This window comes from Patiria miniata, unplaced genomic scaffold (genome assembly GCF_015706575.1).
Source record: "Patiria miniata isolate m_02_andy unplaced genomic scaffold, ASM1570657v1 HiC_scaffold_8, whole genome shotgun sequence".
Classification (NCBI taxonomy): domain Eukaryota; kingdom Metazoa; phylum Echinodermata; class Asteroidea; order Valvatida; family Asterinidae; genus Patiria; species Patiria miniata.
Window position 1 is genome coordinate 4002287 of NW_024037075.1, and position 22968 is coordinate 4025254.

Below are 22968 nucleotides of genomic sequence, written 5' to 3' on the forward strand. Positions count from 1 at the left end.
TTTTTTGTTGTTGAAGGCTACATTTTAAAACCTGGACAAAATGGAAGCTGACCTCATCTGTATTTCTTTTATTTTGTACAGCCAAACAGTGTCCAGACACGCAGGTCTACACTGAATGCGGAACCCTTTGCCCACCAACCTGTACATCAGCTAACACAGACCACTGCCCTGCCGACTGTGTGAGCGGTTGCCAGTGTCCGCAGGGAACTGTTCTCGAGGATGGTAGATGTGTTGATGTCGAGGAGTGTCCATGTGTGCATAATAGAGAGAAGTACCCGCCAGGGGCTACTGTGTCAGTCAAGTGTAACACTTGGTGAGTTTGGTGATAATTTCTGGCCAAGTTCCCATCAAATTTATAAATTCTCCACAAGCCAAAGTATACAATTGAACTCTTTGCATGACGTCTATGAAGCAACAGTACCTAGGACCCAGTTAATATCTCTTTACAGTTTGATGTCCAAATTATATTAAATGAAAAGTTTGCACTACGTTTATATTCCGTTTTTGGATTTTTCTTCTAAGTCTATGCTTCCTCACCAAAAAGTTAATCGATTTCCACCTGTATATCATTTGCCTTATCCCCAGCACCTGTCATTCAGGTAAGTGGTCCTGCAGCAATGACGTGTGTCAATCCACCTGTCATGTGGTCGGTGATCCTCATTATCTGACATTTGACAAGAAGAAATACACCTTTATGGGTCACTGTCGCTACATGCTAGTTGAGGTAAGGTCTTGTTTAGGATCTATTTAGGGTTTATATAAGCTTTACGTGCGGATTCTCCGATTATCTTCATGTGTGATCCTCAAATAGACAAATTCTCTGGTACATGTAATTGTTTATTCACCTGTGACACTTCCTTAAAACAATTGACTGGTTCTATTTGATTCCTTCAACTTGCCTTGCATCACCTTGTCTGATAAGGTTCAGTCATATCATAGAGGGTTGTGCTTGAGCAAGGGAGTTAGTTTTACAGTATTTCCATGAACTTCTTAATTACCAACATTACATTGATCTCCCTTGTGCTTGTTCTATTTTAGGATTATGTGGATGGAACACTGTCCATCATTGGCGAGAATCAAAACTGTGGTTCAGGACACTCAGTCACCTGCACCAAAGCTGTCGTTGTCAAAGTCAACAATACAGAGGTCTACCTCAAGCAAGGCAAAGAGGTTGATGTAAACGGTGTACATATCAAACCGCCATTTGTCAATCAACATGTCTCTATTCGCCGTGGATCGTCCAAGTTTCTGATTCTGGAAACGTTTGGAATGAGCTTGAAGTGGGACGGAATTGACAGATTGTACATCACCTTGGCACCTAGTTACATGAATAAGGTGAGTTTCAGAAGTCGTAGAAAATTTGCTTGGCAAGGCTTTCTACACAAGGCTGCAAAACCAGATGATAGATTGAATAAATTCGCGTTAATCATGGATTAGAAAGGTCAGCTGATGAACAATTTTTGATTGCATTCATATAGGTTCGTGGACTGTGTGGCACATTTGATTCCAATCAGAATAATGACTTCATGACACCAGCAGGTGACGTAGAAACCAACAAAATCGCCTTCACTAACAAGTTTGTTGTCGATCCAGGCTGCTTTGAGCCAGAGACCACAGTCTCTCTACCTCCATGCAGTCTGAACTCTCACATGGCAACTTTTGCTGAAGCGAAATGTGGCATTATGAATTCAGATGTCTTCCGTGCATGTCATGGAAGTGTGAGTCCTGATCTGTTCTATGACATCTGTATGTATGATGTGTGTGGGTGCGATACGGCATTTACCACCAGCTGTCTCTGTGAGTCTATCGCTGGGTATGCTATGGAATGTGCTAACGAGGGAATATTTATCGATTGGAGAGAACATGAACTGGTCGCCAAATATTGTGGTAAGTTGTCAATTAAGCTCCAAATATCCCCCCCCCCCCAAAAAAAATAAAAAAAATAAAAAAAATTAACTAGCAAGATGCTTACTGGTGCACCAAGCAAAACCCAATTAAAATAATATATATTATATAAACACAGTTGTCGAACCATAAATTTAGTAATGATGTGTTGTTATATTTGATCAAATTCAACTTCAAAAACCTCTTCGAAAATCCTCCTTTGTTCCTTATTTCAACCTTTTTTTTCAATACATAGATGTGTCATGCCCCGGAAGTCAGGTTTACAGTACCTGTGGACCGACTTGTGGTCAATCATGTCGCGATCTCAGCCTTGCTTGTATTGAGACAGACTATTGTGTGGAGGGATGCAACTGTCCTGAGGGATCGGTACTGGACGATGATGGCAATTGTATATCACCATCACAGTGCCCCTGCTATTGGGATGACCAGGTGTTCTCCCCCGGCACGGAAATGGAACGATCCTGCTTGACTTGGTGAGAACTTGAAGACTAACACCAGCAAAAAACGGTTTAAAGTTTTTTTTCTGATTGTGTTTAATCGCCAACTACTATTTCGTCAAAGTTTGTGTTGAGTTATGGACCACCGTTTCTTGTCTAATATAACGTGTACAATTTATTGTTGAGGTTGAGGCTCAAGAGTTTTTTAGCCTTCACTGTCTACCTCTGCTGAGACTCGAACCTTTACCGCTTATATTACATATGGATGAACTATCTGGATGATGTTGAAAAGTTCCCTCCACTCTCATCTTATTCATTATTCAATTCATTTCATTGTGACTGTTGTTTACTTTTGTGAATTTGCAGCACGTGTGTGAATGGTACATTTGACTGTATTGGAGAGGAATGCAATGAGACAATCATATGTCCCAATAATCAGATATTTGACAATCACGCTACACCGTGCCCAGTGACGTGTGATAACCTAGACCACTATCGACCATGTGTTGCATCCACGAGGCCTGGCTGTATGTGTCCGGAGGGATATGTGCTCGAGGTAAGGCTAGGTAGTCTCCTTTCGATGCTTGATAGTAAATGTCAGTGCCTGTATATACTTTACCCGTGTCTTTAATTCTTTGAGTAAGATTTACTAATATTAAAATGTCAGCCGTCCATAAACACTTATACATTTCATGATATTTTGGAGTTGTTTTTTTTTCAATTGTATTCAATTTTGTAGAGTTTTATTTATTGTCAAACGTGCCCAAATGAACTAGTTTCTTATCTTTCTATTTAGGATGATATTTGCATTCTGCCATCTGAATGTCCATGTTATCACAGTGGTCATAGCTACCAGCATGGTGAGATGTTACAGATAGACGCCTGCAATCAATGGTAAGGCACATAACAGCAAGACTTCATACGTATTCATGAACTATCTACCTGATGCCATTGGTTTAACCTTTTTTATGCCTCAAATAAGTAATTTTACTTACAGGCAGTATTTCTGAAGATCTTTTTTAAGGGAATTAGATCACTGAAACTCAGTATAATAAAGTATTAATTCTTTTAAGGTGTTTTAAATGTTAGTTGTGTTTTTTTAACTGATGTTCATGCAGTGTGTGCAAAGGAACTATGTGGGAGTGCACACACAAGGTTTGCCCAGGTAAGCTCTTGTTTTGTCGTTTTTAAAATAACTTTAACCCTTTCTCTCAGTCGTGAAAGATACCTTCTTCCATGATCGCATGTTGTCAAGCGTATTTTGCGAAATATTTTGCAGATTGCATTAACTGCCAAATTATATACCTTGGCATTTCTCATCTTTGTTTCAGCTGTATGTTCAGCAGTTGGAGAGGGTCACTACACAACCTTTGATGGTCGCATGTATTCCTTTGTCGGTGACTGCCGCTACACCTTAGCCCAATCCATCAACAACACATTCTCCATTGAGGTTGAAAATGTAGTATGTGGCTCCAGTGGTATCACGTGTACTCGAGCAATTGAGGTCAACATTGGTGACTATGTTAGCATCTTCTTGGTAAGAGGAGGAGAGGTCATGATCAATGAGGTCAAAGTTCAACTCCCTAAGCATTACTACTCGCTGCAGATTGAGAAGTCTGGGTTCTTTTACACCATCACGTCTGATATCGGACTCAGGGTGCTGTGGGATGGAGGTGAGTGAATTAAAAGTCTACTTCCCTTTTAATAATTCTCTTATAATCTATTCCAAGCAGCACCAACTAATGTTTGATATTTCAACCTAGGTACGCGAGTCTACGTTGAAGTCCAGCCTCACTTTGGTGGCCAGCTGTCTGGCCTGTGTGGTAACTTTGATGGGAACCAGGAGAATGACTTTACAGCGTGGAATGGTGGTCTGGAACAGAGCGCTGATAACTTTGCTAACAGTTGGAAGGTCAGCGCGGGATGCCCTGAGTTGTATCAAGAAGATGTCTTGCATCCTTGCACGGTGAGTCGTCAGAAAGAGGTACCAAAATGTAGTTGGCATGAGTACTTGATTTCTCATCAGAAAACACTGTGCCAACTTTTATACTTGTGCAGATATCATGCAAATGTTTGCGCTAGGTACCAGATATATAGTTAAGGAGCTAAGTTCAGTGCTGTCAAGAGTTCAGTCTAGTGCTGCAGCTTGCAATCAGATTGTTAAGGGTTGGAATACAACTGCTGCATGGGGGAGTGGTGTGTCTTCGGCTGAGCCACTTCAGCCCATCTGCCTTTCTCTCCCAAGAACTGAATACTGGCATTAGCTTGGGATTAGTTAGTTTAGTTATGGGTGTCCATCGAAAGAGCTTAAATTGCGATGGACTGGCATCACATCCAGGGGGAAAACTAAGAAATTCGACTAACATAATGACTGTGATTGCAAATAAACGTATTAATTTTTTACTTTAGGTGAATGGTCACAGAGAGGCCTGGGCCAATCGACGATGCAACATTCTCATGCAGTCGACCTTTGAACCTTGTCATGCTCACGTTGACCCTTCACCTTATCTGGAGAATTGTATCTTTGACTCATGCGGGTAAGTCATCAACTATTTTAAATGAACTCTTCCATTGTGTTTCCTGAAAGAAACTTTTACAGTCTGACTACTTTGATGTCCCTTATTCAATTCAGCCTTATGGCTCAGAGTATGCAACTAATTTTCGTTTGGCTGCTTCTTTTATCTTTTTGTTATAACAATGGAGAATGCTGTTTGACTTTAAGAGCAAATTTGAGCGTCCATTTTTAGAAAAACATTTCATAGGGCACAAGGAAACCCTTTTTAATTTCTCCTCTACCTTTTTGCATAATATTATTATTTGTGTCCCTAGATGTGATATGGGAGGTGATTGCGAGTGTATGTGTACAGCTATAGCAGCCTATGCGATGGAGTGTTCACAGAGTGGTGTGCACATCAAATGGAGATCACAAGATCTTTGCGGTAGGTCATGAATACATTTTCAAAGTGTTGGAATGAGACTTGCATTCCACTGACAGTTTCAGGAAAAATACAATTGTATTTGAAGTCTGTGAGTTCAGCAATCTATATTAGAACACATTCCATGTTGGTAAAGTGACTTACAGGTACAAAATCTCCATAATGAATTCACCCATGATGTGTTATAACTATTGAATTTCAGCCATCCAGTGCGAGTACGGCTTCGAATACTCAGCCTGCGGACCATCTTGCCAAGAGACGTGTCAAACCATTGGTGATGAGAAGCCGGAATATTGCAATGGTTGTGTGGAGGGATGCCACTGTCCTGAAGGAATGGTGGTGCAAGGTCAGTGAACGTTGGATTTGAGGATATACCATTTATCTCTCAGAACCACTTTTTCTATGGAAGGATTTGTGGTAGGGTATTTGGTGATTAAAGATGGAATAAATTCAACCGACTCAAACTTGTATCTTGCCGTACATTATTCACGTTCTTTATGTCTTGTATCTAGGCACTCTCATCCGCTCCAATTATAGAATCTGACCTCCAACAAGCCAAATAATCTTTAATAAAAACGTTTACACTAGAACACCTAGCAAACTTTTTCAGGCATCCATAAAGTCCTACAAGAAGACACAGACAAAGTTTTTGAGCGACTTCCACGTGTAGACTGTGAGAGTCAAATAAATGTTGACTAATTGCTTTGACAGATGGTGGATGCGTGCCTGCTGATGAGTGCCCATGTTACCATGGCAACACAGAATATCCTCCGGGCACAATAATATCCAAGGAGTGCCAGAATTGGTGAGACAACATCTGATGTTGTGTTTCAATTAGAAATCTGAAATTTATATCAGATATCATATCGACATGCTTAAAAATTTAAATCTCGAATATAAACTGTTTCTTTTATTTTCATTTTCCATTACAGCACCTGTGTACGAGGGAAGTTTAATTGCTTAGGAGAACCCTGCAATAGTAAGTTATAAGATAACAATTTTGTGGAGTTTTGACGTTTTATTGTTTTTGAGTGTTTATGTCAAGTAAATATTTAATTCAACAGCATTTTTAATATCAGATTAATAGATTTGTCGTTTGCATATGATTCGCCTATGGTTTCCAATGTTATTTCTTTGTACAGTCACATGTTCTGATCATCAGTACCAGTGCGACAATGATGAATGTATACCTGCTGGATGGACGTGTGACGGTGAAAATGATTGTAGTGATGGTTCGGATGAGATAGATTGTGGTAAGTACTCCGGTTTAACGCTTTGCTCACATGTTTGTCCAATGCTGCAGTTGTTTAAACGAACTTGGAGAATGAATTGTTATTTAAACTTGGGTTTTGTCTCAATCAATTAGTATACACCTGCTCATCTGACCAATACACCTGCGGCAATGGCCATTGTATTGATGCAAGTTTCTATTGTGATGGCGCACAAGACTGCGATGACAACTCAGATGAAGTTGACTGCCGTGAGTAGCCATTAACAATCTTACATATTTTGAGACAGATTTCGAAATTTGAATCTCTGAAATCTGAAACATGCAAGATTTATTTAGTAATATGTGTCTGGATTGAACAGGTTCTTTGGATTGTTTCTCTTTATTTCAGCTCTGCCGAGTTGTTACGGTGGTGAATTCCAATGCAATAATGGCAAGTGTATTTCTAGAGCCTTTGTGTGTGATGGTGATTTGGATTGCGGCTTTAATGATCCAGCTGATGAGGAAAATTGTCGTAAGTAGTTTAAATCTTCTCTATGCATTTTTATTTTTGCTTGGTTTCTATCAAATGTTTTTTGACCACTGACTTACTGACTTCTTGTTTGATTGACTGCTCGTCGTGTTTTCTGTTACTTTTTCTATTTTTACATTAATGCCCTGCTATTTTTTTTGTGTATCTTTGTTTATATTTGTTGCATACAGAGACCACAACTGCATATTCCAATGCAACAGTGACTGCCCACACAACAACTTTACAGGAGACTACTGGTAAGACTCTTTTTCATAAAAACAAATTTTGGTTATAACGTACTTTATAAAACGCATTTTGGGGGTCAAGTTCATCGCAATTCCATTGCTTGCATGTCTCCACCACGAATTTTATAAGATGTCAAGTTTGTAGGTTACAAAGTTTATTTTATGTTACACAATTACCCAATCCTGATGTGACCTATCTCCTCTATATTAACAGAATACGGTTGTTATGGTTACCTGTATAATGATGGGACTTGCCTCCCTGATTTCTATCGTTGCGATGGCAAGGAAGATTAAACACTCTCTTAAAATATTGTTTTGTTTTGATTTCATCGGTGATGTTCAAATGTGAATGCTTATTGTAAGTTAATCAAATAATTTTGCCCTTACAGATGCTTATACTACACCTTCATACGCATGCAGTCCAGATGAGTTCACTTGTAAGAATGGCCTCTGTGTTTCCGGAGGGAGCAACGGCAGCGTCTGTAATGGCATCAATGACTGTGGAGACTCATCTGACGAAGAATACTGTGGTAAGACGATTATAAGTGTCTGTGTCAATAGTGACATTTTTGTTCATTGGTGACAGTACCTCGAACAAATGTCAAATTATCAACAACAAATACTACCACAAAGACTGTTCCATAAATTATATAACTTTGATCGTCAGAAGATTTATTATCTATTCTTTTTTCTATCTTTTCCAAAGGAACCACACCACACCCACTTCAAACGACCACAGTGATTGGTTGTCTTATCAGCCAATGGCGATGCACCAATACAAGTCAGTGCATTCACTCTTCCTATCGCTGCGATGGTGTACCAGACTGTGAGGATGCATCAGATGAACTGAACTGTGTCTATTCAACAAGCAAACCAATGACAACCCAACCCAACTTACCATACATTACTACCAGTCCATCTTACATTCAAGAAACATCATCTCAACCAGGGACGACTGTCCTAAGTACCAAGCCATACACTCCGAATATAAGCCCATTACCCGGGACTTCAACACCCATACCTTATGAAACATCAACCCTTGAAAGATACACCACAAAGGCAGTTGTAACACCTGTATCACAAAACTACATAGGAACAACCCAATCACCAACCACACCTTATGTAACCCAAGCAACGACAAAATTAGTCACAGCAATCCCTCCAAGTGTTGCTTCACCTCCACAAGTGGAAATTACTACACCATACCTAAAAGTACTGACCACTCCATATATGACCACACCCCATCTCCCTCCTGCCACAACACCATATGTACCAGTGGTGACCTCACCGTATATGCCTGAAGAGACAACTCCATATTTACCAAAAGAGACCACAACTTATATACCTGAAGTGTCAACACCTTACATACCAGTAGCGACCACTCAATATGTGCCACCACTTACAACACCTTATGTACCAGAGGTGACCACTCCATATGTACCACCAGTGACTACACCTTATGTGCCTGAGGTGACCACTCAATATCTGCCGAAAGTCACCACACCTTATATACCAGAAGTGACAACACCTTACCTACCAGAGGTGACCACTCCATATGCCCCAGTGGTGACCACTCCATATATGCAACTGGTGACAACTCCATATATGCCAGTCATAACCACACCAAATGTACCGGCGGTAACTACTCCGTATGTGCCAGAGGTGACCACTCCCGATCTGCCAGAGGTGACCACTCCCTATCTACCAGAGGTGACCACTCCCTTCCTACCGGAAGTAACCACTACCTATGTACCAGCGGTGACCACACCTTATATACCAGAGGTGACCACTCCATATGTACCACCAGTGACTACACCTTATGTGCCTGAGTTGACCACTCAATATCTGCCGAAAGTCACCACACCTTATGTCCCAGAAGTGACCACACCTTACCTACCAGAGGTGACCACTCCATATGCCCCAGTGGTGACCACTCCATATATGCAACTGGTGACAACTCCATATGTGCCAGTCATAACCACACCAAATGTACCGGCGGTAACTACTCCGTATGTGCCAGAGGTGACCACTCCCTATCTGCCAGAGGTGACCACTCCCTATCTACCACAGGTGACAACTCCCTATGTGCCAGCGGTGACCACTCCCTATAGGCCAGAAATGACCACTCGATATATTTCAAGGGTCACCACAACTCATATGCCCATGGTTACCACCCCTTATGTGCAAGTAATGACCACTCCTCAGACCACTGCATATGTTGTTCCAGGAACATCAACACCTTTACCCTTGGAACAATCAACAGTAGGTAGTTCCACCACCCAATCAGTTTTATCCCCCACCTCCCCTGCCTCTTATATTCAGACCTCACCAACATTTCCTCCAACAAAGTCTGTCACTGACTTGAAAGAATTACATCCACCAACTGTAGTAGCAACCTATGTGCCTCCATATGTTACAACACCCCAAGCTTTGAAGCCAACAACTCGAAACGTTCCATATATAACAACACAGTATGTACCAGAGGTGACAACCCCATATGTCCCAGCGGTGACCACTCCCAATGTCCCAGCGGTGACCACTCCATATGTGCCAAAGGTGACCACTCCATATGTGCCAGAGGTGACCACTCCATATTTACCAGCGATGACCACTCCCTATCTGCCAGAAGTGACCACTCCCTATATGCCAGAAGTGACCACTGCCTATGTGCCAGAGGTGACCACTCCCAATGTCCCAGCGGTGACCACTCCATATGTGCCAAAGGTGACCACTCCATATGTGCCAGTGGTGACCACTCCATATGTGCCAGTGGTGACCACTACCTATTTACCAGAGGTGACCACTCCCTATCTGCCAGAGGTGACCTCTCCCTATCTGCAAGAGGTGACCACTCCCTATGTGCCAGAGGTGACCACTCCATATGTGCCAGAGGTGACCACTCCATATGTGCCAGAGGTGACCACTCAATATCTACCACAGGTGACAACCCCACATGTCCCAGCGGTGACCACTCCCAATGTCCCAGCGCTGACCACTCCATATGTGCCAAAGGTGACCACTCCATATGTGCCAGAGGTGACCAATCCCTATTTACGAGAGGTGACCACTCCCTATCTGCCAGAAGTGACCACTCCCTATGTGCCAGAGGTGACCACTCCATATGTGCCATTGGTGACCACTCCCTATCTACCACAGGTGACAACCCCATATGTCCCAGCGGTGACCACTTCCAATGTCCCAGCGGTGACCACTCCATATGTGCCAAAGGTGACCACTCCATATGTGCCAGAGGTGACCACTACCTATTTACCAGTGGTGACCACTCCCTATCTGCCAGAAGTGACCACTCCCTATGTGCCAGAGGTGACCACACCTTACCTACCAGAGGTGACCACTCCATATGCCCCAGTGGTGACCACTCCATATATGCAACTGGTGACAACTCCATATATGCCAGTCATAACCACACCAAATGTACCGGCGGTAACTACTCCGTATGTGCCAGAGGTGACCACTCCCTATCTGCCAGAGGTGACCACTCCCTATCTACCACAGGTGACAACTCCCTATGTGCCAGCGGTGACCACTCCCTATAGGCCAGAAATGACCACTCGATATATTTCAAGGGTCACCACAACTCATATGCCCATGGTTACCACCCCTTATGTGCAAGTAATGACCACTCCTCAGACCACTGTATATGTTGTTCCAGGAACATCAACACCTTTACCCTTGGAACAGTCAACAGTAGGTAGTTCCACCACCCAATCAGTTTTGTCCCCCACCTCCCCTGACTCTTATATTCAGACCTCACCAACATTTCCTCCAACAAAGTCTGTCACTGACTTGAAAGAATTACATCCACCAACTGTAGTAGCAACCTATGTGCCTCCATATGTTACAACACCCCAAGCTTTGAAGCCAACAACTCAAAACGTTCCATATATAACAACACCGTATGTACCAGAGGTGACTACTCCCTATGTGCCAGAGGTGACCACTCCCTATCTACCACAGGTGACAACCCCATATTTCCCGGCGGTGACCACTCCATTTTTGCCAGCGATGACCACTCCCTATATGCCAGAGGCGACCACTCCATATGTACCAAAGGTGACCACTCCCAATGTCCCAGCAGTGACCACTCCATATGTGCCAAAGGTGACCACTCCATATGTGCCAGAGGTGACCACTACCTATTTACCAGAGGTGACCACTCCCTATCTGCCAGAGGTGACCACTCCCTATCTGCAAGAAGTGACCACTCCCTATGTGCCAGAGGTGACCACTCCATTTGTGCCAGAGGTGACCACTCCCTATCTACCACAGGTGACAACCCCATATGTCCCAGCGGTGACCACTCCATATGTGCCAAAGGTGACCACTCCATATGTGCCAGAGGTGACCACTCCATATTTACCAGAGGTGACCACTCCCTATCTGCCAGAAGTGACCACTCCCTATGTGCCAGAAGTGACCACTCCCTATGTGCCGGAGGTGACCACTCCCTATGTCCCAGCGGTGACCACTCCATATGTGCCAAAGGTGACCACTCCATATGTGCCAGTGGTGACCACTACCTATTTACCAGAGGTGACCACTCCCTATCTGCCAGAGGTGACCACTCCCTATGTGCAAGAGGTGACCACTCCCTATGTGCCAGAGGTGACCACTCCATATGTGCCAGAGGTGACCACTCCATATGTGCCAGAGGTGACCACTCCTTATCTACCACAGGTGACAACCCCATATGTCCCAGCGGTGACCACTCCCAATGTCCCAGCGGTGACCACTCCATATGTGCCAAAGGTGACCACTCCATATGTGCCAGAGGTGACCACTACCTATTTACCAGAGGTGACCACTCCCTATCTGCAAGAAGTGACCACTCCCTATGTGCCAGAGGTGACCACTCCATATGTGCCATTGGTGACCACTCCCTATCTACCACAGGTGACAACCCCAAATGTCCCAGCGGTGACCACTTCCAATGTCCCAGCGGTGACCACTCCATATGTGCCAAAGGTGACCACTCCATATGTGCCAGAGGTGACCACTCCCTATCTGCCAGAGGCTACCACTCCATATGTACCAAAGGTAACCACTCCCTATGTCCCAGCGGTGACCACTCCATATTTGCCAGCGATGACCACTCCCTATCTGCCAGCGGTGACTACTCCATATGTACCAAAGGTGACCACTCCATATGTGCCAGTGGTGACCACTCCATATCAACCAGAGGTAACCACTCCATATATACCAGAAGTGACCACTCCATATGTTCCAGCGGTGACCACTCCATATTTACCAGAGTTGACCACTCCATATTTGCCAGCAGTGACCACTCCCTATCTACCTGAGGTAACCACTCCATATATACCACCAGTGACATCAGAGGTCGTATACACTTCTACCCCATATTACAGGACGAGAGAACCTGGTTAGTCCCTTTAATTATCTGGAATTAAAGATAGTATTGACTGACACAAAATATTGCATGCATGTATAAATGATACTGAAGTCTCTGCGATTAGGTCTCTTGCTAAATAATAATTTTCACAAGGCTTTTCAAGATATTAAAGCTATTATGTTCTCTGTTTACTTCTCGATTTGTCTAGAATCCTGTCCATTCTCCTACACACTGATTGATGAGCTCATCCTCCAGCCTACGTCCTTTAACGCCTCCTCAACCGAGCCAGGCAATTCTCCTGCCAATGTCCGACTGGACCAACTCAAGCGTAGCACCTACATTGCTTGGGCACCAGCTACTGATGACCAGGGTCCTAGTGTGACCGTCGATTTAGGATCAGAGAAGATCATTAATGGGTTATCTGTACAAGGTGGTGGGTTCGGCACGGATGAGTTTGTGACGCTCTTTAGTGTGTCGTATAGCGTGGGTGGTCAGGACTACACACCAGTTGAGACATCCGATTGGGATGATGCGGTAAGCTTGGACAAAAGTGATGGCAACATCCTATTCTGTGCTAAATTGTTTTGATACTGATTTTTTGCTTTAATCGTTTATCTGTTGGTTATTAAAATTTATTTTATATCAATGGCATTTTCTTACTTCTTACAAGTTTTTATGTAAGCAATGAAAAGATATGAATTAAAGATTATTCGTTAATCATTATCGTCGTCACCTTTTCCGGTCTTTCCTTTGTTACAAATTTTGAGTTAGAATGACATTGTTGAAGATGACAGTTGTTTGCCTTAATTGTTCCAGGTGTTTGAAGGGAACAGTGATGACCATACAATACAGACAGACCCATTGCCTGTTCCCATAGTCGCTCGATACATCAAGATCTCTGTGGTAGAATATCATGGAGGAGTCAGACTACGGTGTGCTATATTAGGATGTGACTTGTATCTAGGTATGGTTATTCAGAAAGTATCTATGGGCTTTATCATAATTTCTGACGTTTTGTACATGATTGTTATTCCTTTGAGTTGTTTAAGAATGTCAATTGGTTTGTAGGACAAGTTGTATGGTATGGTGAGATAATTGAAAGTTTCCATGAAAATGAATTCATTCCATTGTGAATGGAATTTTCGGATGTTAAAATTCTACACACAACAATCTGAACAAGGCTTAATAGGATTTTTATAATATGAAGTAGATATACAAATAGTTGGGAAAAACATCAAAATTTGTTCAAATACTCCATAATAGCAAAGGAGATACAATTGATCATATAAATGAAGCATTTTCATTTAAAAACAGACTACACATCCCCAGCTGCATCTACTACCGTTGTGACAACACCGAGTGGAACCACACCTTCTACCTGTCAACCTGGTCAGTTCCAATGTAGCAGTGGTATCTGCATCAACGCTGGGCCTGGTGGTCAACTGTGTGATGGCATCAACGACTGTGGAGATTATTCTGATGAAAAGGGATGTGGTCAGTTAAATATCATTTAATCTACATTTCAGTGAAAACATTAGAAGAGACACTTACAATTATTCCTAGTAATCAAATTTAGAGAAACAAAAGGATGTTAAATTATCCACTGGCATTCATGCTATGTTTTGTTTTTTATCAAGATTCTAATCTTTGGTATGGAATACTTGAACGCCAAACACAACTGTGACGATAATACTTCATTCCAAACATTCCGCTGTAAAATTAAAACTGTTTTCAAACTTGTTATATTCGTTTTACCTTTTAGGTACCACAGTACCACCAACCGCAACCGACAAAATGACATCTCCTTATAAAGCAGTGACCACACCTTATTTGCAAGAGGTGACCACTCAATATTTGCCAGCAGTGACCACACCTTACGTGCCAGACGTGACCACTACATATGTGCCAGCAGTAACCACACCTTATGTGCCAGAGGTGACCACTCCATATGTGCCAGCAGTAACCACACCTTATGTACCAGTGGTGTCCACTCCATATGTGCCAGCAGTGACAACACCTTATGTACCAGAGGTGACCACTCCATATGGGCCAGCAGTGACCACACCTTATGTGCCAGAGGTGACCACTCCATATGTGCAAGCAGTGACCACGACTGATGTATCAGAGGTGACAACTCATTATATTCCTGGGGTCACCACACCAAGGGTACAAGTGACAACACCAAACGTGCCCGTCACCACTTCTAAAACACGTGAAACAACTGAATATTCTATTCCAGGAACATCAACACCTATTCCCCTTGAACAGACAACAGTTAAGAGGTCCACCACCCAATCACCTTTATCCCCCACCTCCCCTTCCTCCTATTTTCAGACCTTACCAACATTTCCTCCAACGAAGTCTGTCACTGACTTGAAAGAATTACATCCACCAACTGTAGTGGCAACCTATGTGCCTCCATATGTTACAACACCCAACATTTTGAAGCCAACAACTCCAAGCATTCCATATATAACAACACCTTATGTACCAGAGGTGACCACTCCATATGTGCCAGCCGTGACAACACCTTATGTCCCAGAGGTGACCACTCAATATGTGCCAGTAGTGACCACACCTTATGTACCAGAGGTGACCACTCAATATGTGCCAGTAGTGACCACACCTTATGTAGCAGAGGCGACCACTCCATACGTGCCAGCAGTGACAACACCTTATGTATCAGGGGTGACCACTCCATATGTACCAGAGGTGACCACTCAATATGTGCCAGTAGTGACCACACCTTATGTAGCAGAGGCGACCACTCCATACGTGCCAGCAGTGACAACACCTTATGTACCAGGGGTGACCACCCCATATGTCCCAGCGGTGACCACTCCATATCTACCACAGGTGACCACTCCATATGTGCCAGAGGTGACCACTCCATATGTGCCAGAGGTGACCACTACCTATTTACCAGAGGTGACCACTCCCTATCTACCAGAAGTGACCACTCCCTATGTGCCAGAGGTGACGACTCCCAATGTCCCAGCGGTGACCACTCCATATGTGCCAGAGGTGACCACTCCATATGTGCCAGAGGTGACCACTCCATATGTGCCAGAGGTGACCACTCCCTATCTACCACAGGTGACAACCCCATATGTCCCAGCGGTGACCACTCCCAATGTCCCAGCGGTGACCACTCCATATGTGCCAAAGGTGACCACTCCATATGTGCCAGAGGTGACCACTACCTATTTACCAGAGGTGACCACTCCCTATCTGCCAGAGGTGACCACTCCCTATCTGCAAGAAGTGACCACTCCCTATGTGCCAGAGGTGACCACTCCATATGTGCCAGAGGTGACCACTCCATATGTGCCAGAGGTGACCACTCCCTATCTACGACAGGTGACAACCCCATATGTCCCAGCGGTGACCACTCCCAATGTCCCAGCGGTGACCACCCCATATGTACCAAAGGTGACCACTCCATATGTGCCAGAGGCGACCACTCCATATGTGCCAGAGGTGACCACTCCCTTTCTACCACAGGTGACAACCCCATATGTCCCAGCGGTGACCACTCCCAATGTCCCAGCGGTGACCACTCCATATGTGCCAAAGGTGACCACTCCATATGTGCCAGAGGTGACCACTACCTATTTACCAGAGGTGACCACTCCCTATCTGCCAGAGGTGACCACTCCCTATCTGCAAGAAGTGACCACTCCCTATGTGCCAGAGGTGACCACTCCATATGTGCCAGAGGTGACCACTCCATATGTGCCAGAGGTGACCACTCCCTATCTACCACAGGTGACAACCCCATATGTCCCAGCGGTGACCACTACCTATTTACCAGAGGTGACCACTCCATATGTGCCAGAGGTGACCACTCCATATGTGCCAGAGGTGACCACTCCATATGGGCCAGCAGGGACCACACCTTATGTGCCAGAGGTGACCACTCTATATGTGCAAGCAGTGACCACGACTGATGTATCAGAGGTGACAACTCATTATATTCCTGGGGTCACCACACCAAGGGTACAAGTGACAACACCAAACGTGCCCGTCACCACTTCTGAAACACGTCAAACAACTGCATATTCTATTCCAGGAACATCAACACCTATTCCCCTTGAACAGACAACAGTTAAGAGGTCCACCACCCAATCACCTTTATCCCCCACCTCCCCTTCCTCCTATTTTCAGACCTCACCAACATTTCCTCCAACGAAGTCTGTCACTGACTTGAAAGAATTACATCCACCAACTGTAGTGGCAACCTATGTGCCTCCATATGTTACAACACCCAACATTTTGAAGCCAACAACTCCAAGCATTCCATATATAACAACACCTTATGTACCAGAGGTGACCACTCCATATCTGCCAGCCGTGACAACACCTTATGTACCAAAGGTGACCACTCCATACGTGCCAGTAGTGACCACACCTTATGTACCAGAGGTGACCACTCAATATGTGCCAGTAGTGACCACACCTTATGTAGTAGAGGCGACCACTCCATACGTACCAGGGGTGACCACTCCATATGGGCCAGCCTTGACAACACCTTATGTACCAGGGGTGACCACTCCATATGTGCCAGCAGTGACCACACCTTATGCTCCAGCAGTGACCACACCTTATGTACCAGGGGTGACCACTCCATATGTGCCAGCAGTGACCACTCCATATGTGCCAGCAGTGACCACTCCATATGTGCCAGCAGTGACCACTCCATATGTACCAGCAGTGACCACACCTTATGTACCAGCAGTGACCACACCTTATGTACCAGGGGTGACTACTCCATATGTGACGGCAGTGACCACACCTTATGTACCAGAGGTGACCACTCCATATGCTCCAGCAGTGACAACACCTTATGTACCAGGGGTGACCACACCGTATGTGCCAGCAGTGACCACACCCTATGTACCAGAGGTGACCACTCCATATGTGCCAGCAGTGACAACACCTAATGTACCAGAGGTGACCACTCCATATGTGCCAGCAGTGACCACACCCTATGTACTAGAGGTGACCACTCCTTATGTCCCGGCAGTGACGACACCTTATATACCAGAGTTGACCACTCCCAATGTGCCAGAAGTGACAACACCTGATGTACCAGAGGCGACCACTCAATATATGCCAGAAGTGACCACACCTTATGTCCCAGAGGTGACCACTCCGTATGCTCCAGCAGTGACAACACCTTATGTACCAGGGGTGACCACTCCATATGTGCCAGCATTGACAACACCTTATGTACCAGGGGTGACCACTCCATATGTGCCAGCATTGACCACACCCCATGTACCAGAGGTGACCACTCTTTATGTGCCAGCAGTGACCACACCTTATGTGCCAGAGGTGACCACTCCTTATGTACCAGAGGTGACATCTCAATATTTTCCTTGGATCACCACACCAAGGGTACAAGTTACCACATCAAACATGCCCGTTACCACTTCTGAAACACGTGAAACAACTGAATATACTATTCCAGGAACATCAACACCTATTCCCTTTGAACAGACAACAGTTAAGAGGTCCACCACCCAATCACAATTATCCCCAACCTCCCCTTCCTCCTATCTTCAGACCTCATCAACATTTCCTCCAACGAAGTCCGTCACTGACTTGAAAGAATTACATCCACCAACTGTAGTGGCAACCTATGTGCCTCCATATGTTACAACACCCAACAATTTGAAGCCAACAACTCCAAACATTCCATATATAACAACACCTTATGTACCAGAGGTGACCACTCCATATGTACCAGCAGTGACCACACCTTACGTCCCAGAGGTGATCACTCCCTATGTGCCAGCAGATACAACACCTTATGTACCAGAGGTGACCACTCCATATGTGTCAGCCGTGACAACACCTTATGTACCAGAGGCGACCACTCCATATGCTCCAGCAGTGACAACACCTTATGTACCGGAGGTGTCCACTCCATATGTGCCAGCAGTGACAACACCTTATGTACCGGAGGTGACCACTCCATATGTGCCAGCAGTGACAACACCTTATAAAAAAGAGGTGACCACTCCATATGTGCCAGTCGTGACAACACCTAATGTACCAGAGGTGACCACTCAATATGTGCCAGCAGTGACAACACCTTATGTACCAGTGGTGACTACTCCGTATGTGCCAGCAATGTCAACACCTTATGTACCGGAGGTGACCACTCCCTATGTGCCAGCAATGACCACACCTAATGTACCAGAGGCGACCACTCCATACGTGCCATCAGTGACCACACCTTATGTACCAGAGGTGACCACTCCGTATGCTCCGGCAGTGACAACACCTTATGTTCCAGAGGTGACCACTCCCTATGTGCAAGCGGTGACCACACCATATGTACCAGAGGTGACCACTCCGTATGCTCCAGCAGTGACAACACCTTATGTACCAAAAGTGACTACTCCATACGTTCCAGCAGTGACCACACCTCATGTACCAGAGGTGACCACTCCATATGTGCCAGCAGTGACAACACCTTATTTAGCAGAGGTGACCACACACTATGTACCGGAGGTGACCACTCCACATATACCAGCCGTGACAACACCCTATGTACCAGAGGTGACCACCCCATATACGCCACAATTGACCACACCTGTCCTTAGTACATGCTACAGTGGTCAGTTTACTTGTAAGGAAGGATCCTGTGTTTCTGGCCAGTCGGTATGTGATCAAGAGTGTGACTGCTCAGACTGCTCGGATGAACATGTTTGTGGTGAGTCAAATACATCAATACGTTAATTCCTTTAGAAAAAAAATCAGTAGATCTAAACTTTTGATAAGCATCACGTTGTTAAAGAAAATAACAGTTACTTGACCATTCCAATTGTTCGAGGTGTTCATGGGTTTATTATTTCCTCTCGCACATTACAGGCAGTACAGTTACACCAAATACTTCATCATTTTCCCTCACTGAGACTACGACATCATATATGACTACTACAGAGCAACAACCAGCTAGTACCACACCAGAAGAAAAAATAACATCATCAACACCATCAGGTATTGTGAGCCGTTAATTATTTGATGATGCAGTACAGAGAACTCCACTACCATAAACATTGCTATACTGAATATTCGCCTTAAAAAACATTGGCTCCCAGATTGATGCTCAAGTCTACAAGTGTTTGTCCTAAAAAGTGTTTGTCCGAATTTTTTTTTACCGTACCATATAACTGATAACAAAGTGATTAATCAACCGTGACAAGGATTTATGATGTAGAAAATCAAACATATTGCATTGCTTTTTCTAAGTTTTCATGCGCTCTCAATATTTTTCTCAACACAGCTTTAATGACATTTCTTGTCTTGCTATTGTGTAATTCTTGTCCTACATTTCCAGTAGGTTGCACGTTAAACCCATGGACCGAGTGGACGCCTTGCTCATTAACATGCGGCATAGGTCAGCGGTCACGTGACCGTAGTTACATCCAATCAGTGCACGGCGGGGTTGAGTGTAACAACACAGAGACTCATCAGGACGAATATTGCAACACAGATCCTTGCCCAAGTAATTTGCTGCATTTTCCTCTTTTATTATGTCACATATTCAATGCCAATCCCATCCCAAAATAAAATATCAATAAGGGCCTATCTGTTTTAAAAGTAACTTACTTAACTGTGTAAAGTATTTAGTTGGACTGTCAGGTTTCACTGAAACCATACTTCATAACTTTAAATAACCCTCGTATCATAAACCTTAAATAAAACATAAAGAAAACTAGAATACCATCCAGATTTGTTGATACTGCTTAAGTTTAATAAAAAGTACTTTAAATTTTGGTAAATGTTGTCATTTTAAAAAACTTTCAGTAAACCTAATGCAAGGATTGTATTTCTTTTTCCATATGTATTACCAGCTGATGGTAACTGGACCCCATGGAGTTCATGGTCTGACTGTGACGTCACCTGTAATGGTGGTACCTCGTACAGATATCGTAACTGTAGCAACCCACCACCTAAGAATGGTGGGAAGGAGTGTGAAGGAGTTGCACTGGAGACAAAAGTGTGTAACCCTCAGACGTGCAGTAAGTGTACTTGTTTACTATTTTTATTCCATTTCAAAAAGTGAGTGATGTAATTCACTAGCCGGGATTATCTACTCACAAGCGAAATTATGTGGTGGAACAACGCAATTTAAAGACTCTAAATAATATATTTTTTAAATCGCAGTGAATGAAAATTAGTTTCATGTGCTAAAGATGGGTTTATTTGGAAAGTGATCATCATCCATTTTCTGGGTATTGGTTTTTAGATACCTCTTGTGAAGCTGGCCGCGTCTATGATCCCGTCTGTGCAACTCGTTGCCCTTTGACCTGTGCTGACCTTCAAGTCGGATCACTCTGTATCGAGGAATCCTGCGAGTCTGGTTGTCGGTGTCCTGATGATATGCTGGAGCAGGACGGGCAGTGTATCGCACAGAGTGACTGTGATTGTTGGGATGAGTCCGGGAACAGACATGCCCCTGGATCCGTCACAACTGAGGACTGTCGTAACTGGTATGCTTGATGTAGGCCTGTTACATTCAGCCGCAATTAACAAGCATTTTTGATTATTATTTAATTCAATAACAAAGAATGCACAGGTGTACTCATGCGTATGTTGAATTGTTTTAAATTACTTTTAGCCTGCAGGGATAACAAGTTCATGTTCAGTTTGGATATTTATTTTTATCTGTGTTTTAGCACCTGTGTTAATGGCCGTTACACCTGTGATGAAATACTATGTGCTATCGATTGTGGTTGGTCCTCGTGGTCTACATGGACAACTTGCTCGAAGACGTGTGGCACAGGCTCCCAGCTCAGATTTAGGTAAAACATAAAAAAGGTTATTGATTTGAATTATTTTTGTTGTTATGATCCAAAATATACACTCAAATTTCTTGTTTACATTTAATAAAATCGGTATACATTGAGCCAGTGTTCATGCTAAAAGAAATGCACATGAGCTCGGGAAAACATTGGCAAAGTATCACTGAAATAACCACTCTTGGAGTCAAATTTGAAGATATTACTATCTCACGGTGAAGCTGTGCGGAGAGTGATAACATTTTTGGTTCTAACATACTTGAATGACATGATTTATTTAATGTTTAGATCTCCCAACAACCCACCAGCATCCAACGGAGGTCTTGAATGCTATGGGTCTGGCGAGGAGGAACAGACATGCAACACGGATGAATGCCCCACTGGCTGTGTGTATGGCAACAATACATATGCTGATGGAGAGAAAGTCATGCAAGACTTGTGTAATACTTGGTAAGAAATTAGGTTGAAGTACTTATTAAGTCTCATTTTTAAGATCAAACTTTCAGCATAATAAATGTTGAATAGGTTTAATCAGACTGATGTTGCTTTCCTTTTTGAAAATAAAAGAACATGATTTGAAAATTTTCAAAATTGACTAAGTTGAACTTGTGATGATTGTTGAGAACAATATCTTATAATGAAACTGTCATCATCAAAATTAGGTAAGGCATTTACTGGTAAAGTTAACTTTTCTTTTTGTTTTGTATTTGTGTTGCATCAGCACATGTATGAACAACTCAATTCACTGCACAGACAATGTCTGTGATGGTGGCTGGTCGTCATGGTCACCATGGTCGGCCTGCAATGCAACATGCGATGGCGGAATCACTGTCAGATCACGATCATGCTCAATGCCACCGCCTAGTAATGGAGGGGTTGGGTGCGTAGGTGACGGAATGGAGGTTGAAGAATGTAACACAGACTCGTGTCCAGGTAAGTTCAGTTAGAAGTATTACCTCTTCGAAATGGACTCTGTTATGATAGTTATGTAAAACAATTTCAATGCCACACTATGAATTATTTTGAGCATTCTTAATTTTTTTTGTTAATTGTTGAATAACATTGAGAGAAAGACAGTATTTTGCACAATCAATCTTTTGATTCATATCATCAATACATTTTGAAGTAGATAATTATATTAGTTTTAAAAATGCATATCCCTGATTAAAAGTCAATCGTCTCAAAGTTCAAACACTGCCTTTCCATGCACCTATATTCCGTTCGTTAATCACAAACTAATAACGGTCCAGCAGCTGGTATTTAGAAATGATGTTTTTCTTTTTCGGTATGTAGTTGACGGTGGTTGGTGCAGTTGGACATCATGGAGTCAATGCACTAAGGATTGTGATATGGGGTACAAGGAACGATCTCGTATCTGCGACTGCCCATCTTCCGCATATGGTGGCCAGAAATGCCCAGGAATAGGCTCTGAACAGAGTGAATGTGACGGAGAGCCTTGTCCAGGTAATATCAATTGTCTACTGGCTTTGTGCATGAACGAAGAGGGCGCTATTTCACT

General features: G+C 43.6%; 1 protein-coding gene across 7 annotated transcripts in view; it reads left to right on the forward strand.

The window, feature by feature from the left end:
* The window catches only part of LOC119719281 (mucin-2-like), a 28162-nt gene that overhangs the window by 362 nt on the left and 4832 nt on the right, over positions 1 to 22968 (forward strand). Inside the window, exons 2-35 of one of the 7 annotated variants that reach the window (XM_038188676.1) lie at positions 82 to 313; positions 586 to 724; positions 1039 to 1335; positions 1479 to 1887; positions 2141 to 2378; positions 2709 to 2898; positions 3139 to 3236; positions 3461 to 3507; positions 3674 to 4015; positions 4106 to 4308; positions 4752 to 4879; positions 5172 to 5281; positions 5481 to 5624; positions 5990 to 6083; positions 6211 to 6257; positions 6421 to 6531; positions 6645 to 6758; positions 6898 to 7020; positions 7209 to 7274; positions 7652 to 7792; positions 7969 to 12663; positions 12842 to 13167; positions 13450 to 13597; positions 13948 to 14127; positions 14396 to 16041; positions 16330 to 19357; positions 19516 to 19644; positions 19985 to 20152; positions 20502 to 20669; positions 20897 to 21140; positions 21327 to 21452; positions 21738 to 21899; positions 22171 to 22382; positions 22743 to 22913. In XM_038188676.1, the coding sequence (XP_038044604.1) occupies positions 82 to 313; positions 586 to 724; positions 1039 to 1335; positions 1479 to 1887; positions 2141 to 2378; positions 2709 to 2898; positions 3139 to 3236; positions 3461 to 3507; positions 3674 to 4015; positions 4106 to 4308; positions 4752 to 4879; positions 5172 to 5281; positions 5481 to 5624; positions 5990 to 6083; positions 6211 to 6257; positions 6421 to 6531; positions 6645 to 6758; positions 6898 to 7020; positions 7209 to 7274; positions 7652 to 7792; positions 7969 to 12663; positions 12842 to 13167; positions 13450 to 13597; positions 13948 to 14127; positions 14396 to 16041; positions 16330 to 19357; positions 19516 to 19644; positions 19985 to 20152; positions 20502 to 20669; positions 20897 to 21140; positions 21327 to 21452; positions 21738 to 21899; positions 22171 to 22382; positions 22743 to 22913 (14676 nt within the window). Of the gene's footprint in view, positions 1 to 81; positions 314 to 585; positions 725 to 1038; positions 1336 to 1478; positions 1888 to 2140; positions 2379 to 2708; positions 2899 to 3138; positions 3237 to 3460; positions 3508 to 3673; positions 4016 to 4105; positions 4309 to 4751; positions 4880 to 5171; positions 5282 to 5480; positions 5625 to 5989; positions 6084 to 6210; positions 6258 to 6420; positions 6532 to 6644; positions 6759 to 6897; positions 7021 to 7208; positions 7275 to 7651; positions 7793 to 7968; positions 12664 to 12841; positions 13168 to 13449; positions 13598 to 13947; positions 14128 to 14395; positions 19358 to 19515; positions 19645 to 19984; positions 20153 to 20501; positions 20670 to 20896; positions 21141 to 21326; positions 21453 to 21737; positions 21900 to 22170; positions 22383 to 22742; positions 22914 to 22968 lie in introns of all 7 variants that reach the window. The other 6 variants (XM_038188677.1, XM_038188675.1, XM_038188679.1 and 3 more) reach the window with 6 other exon arrangements.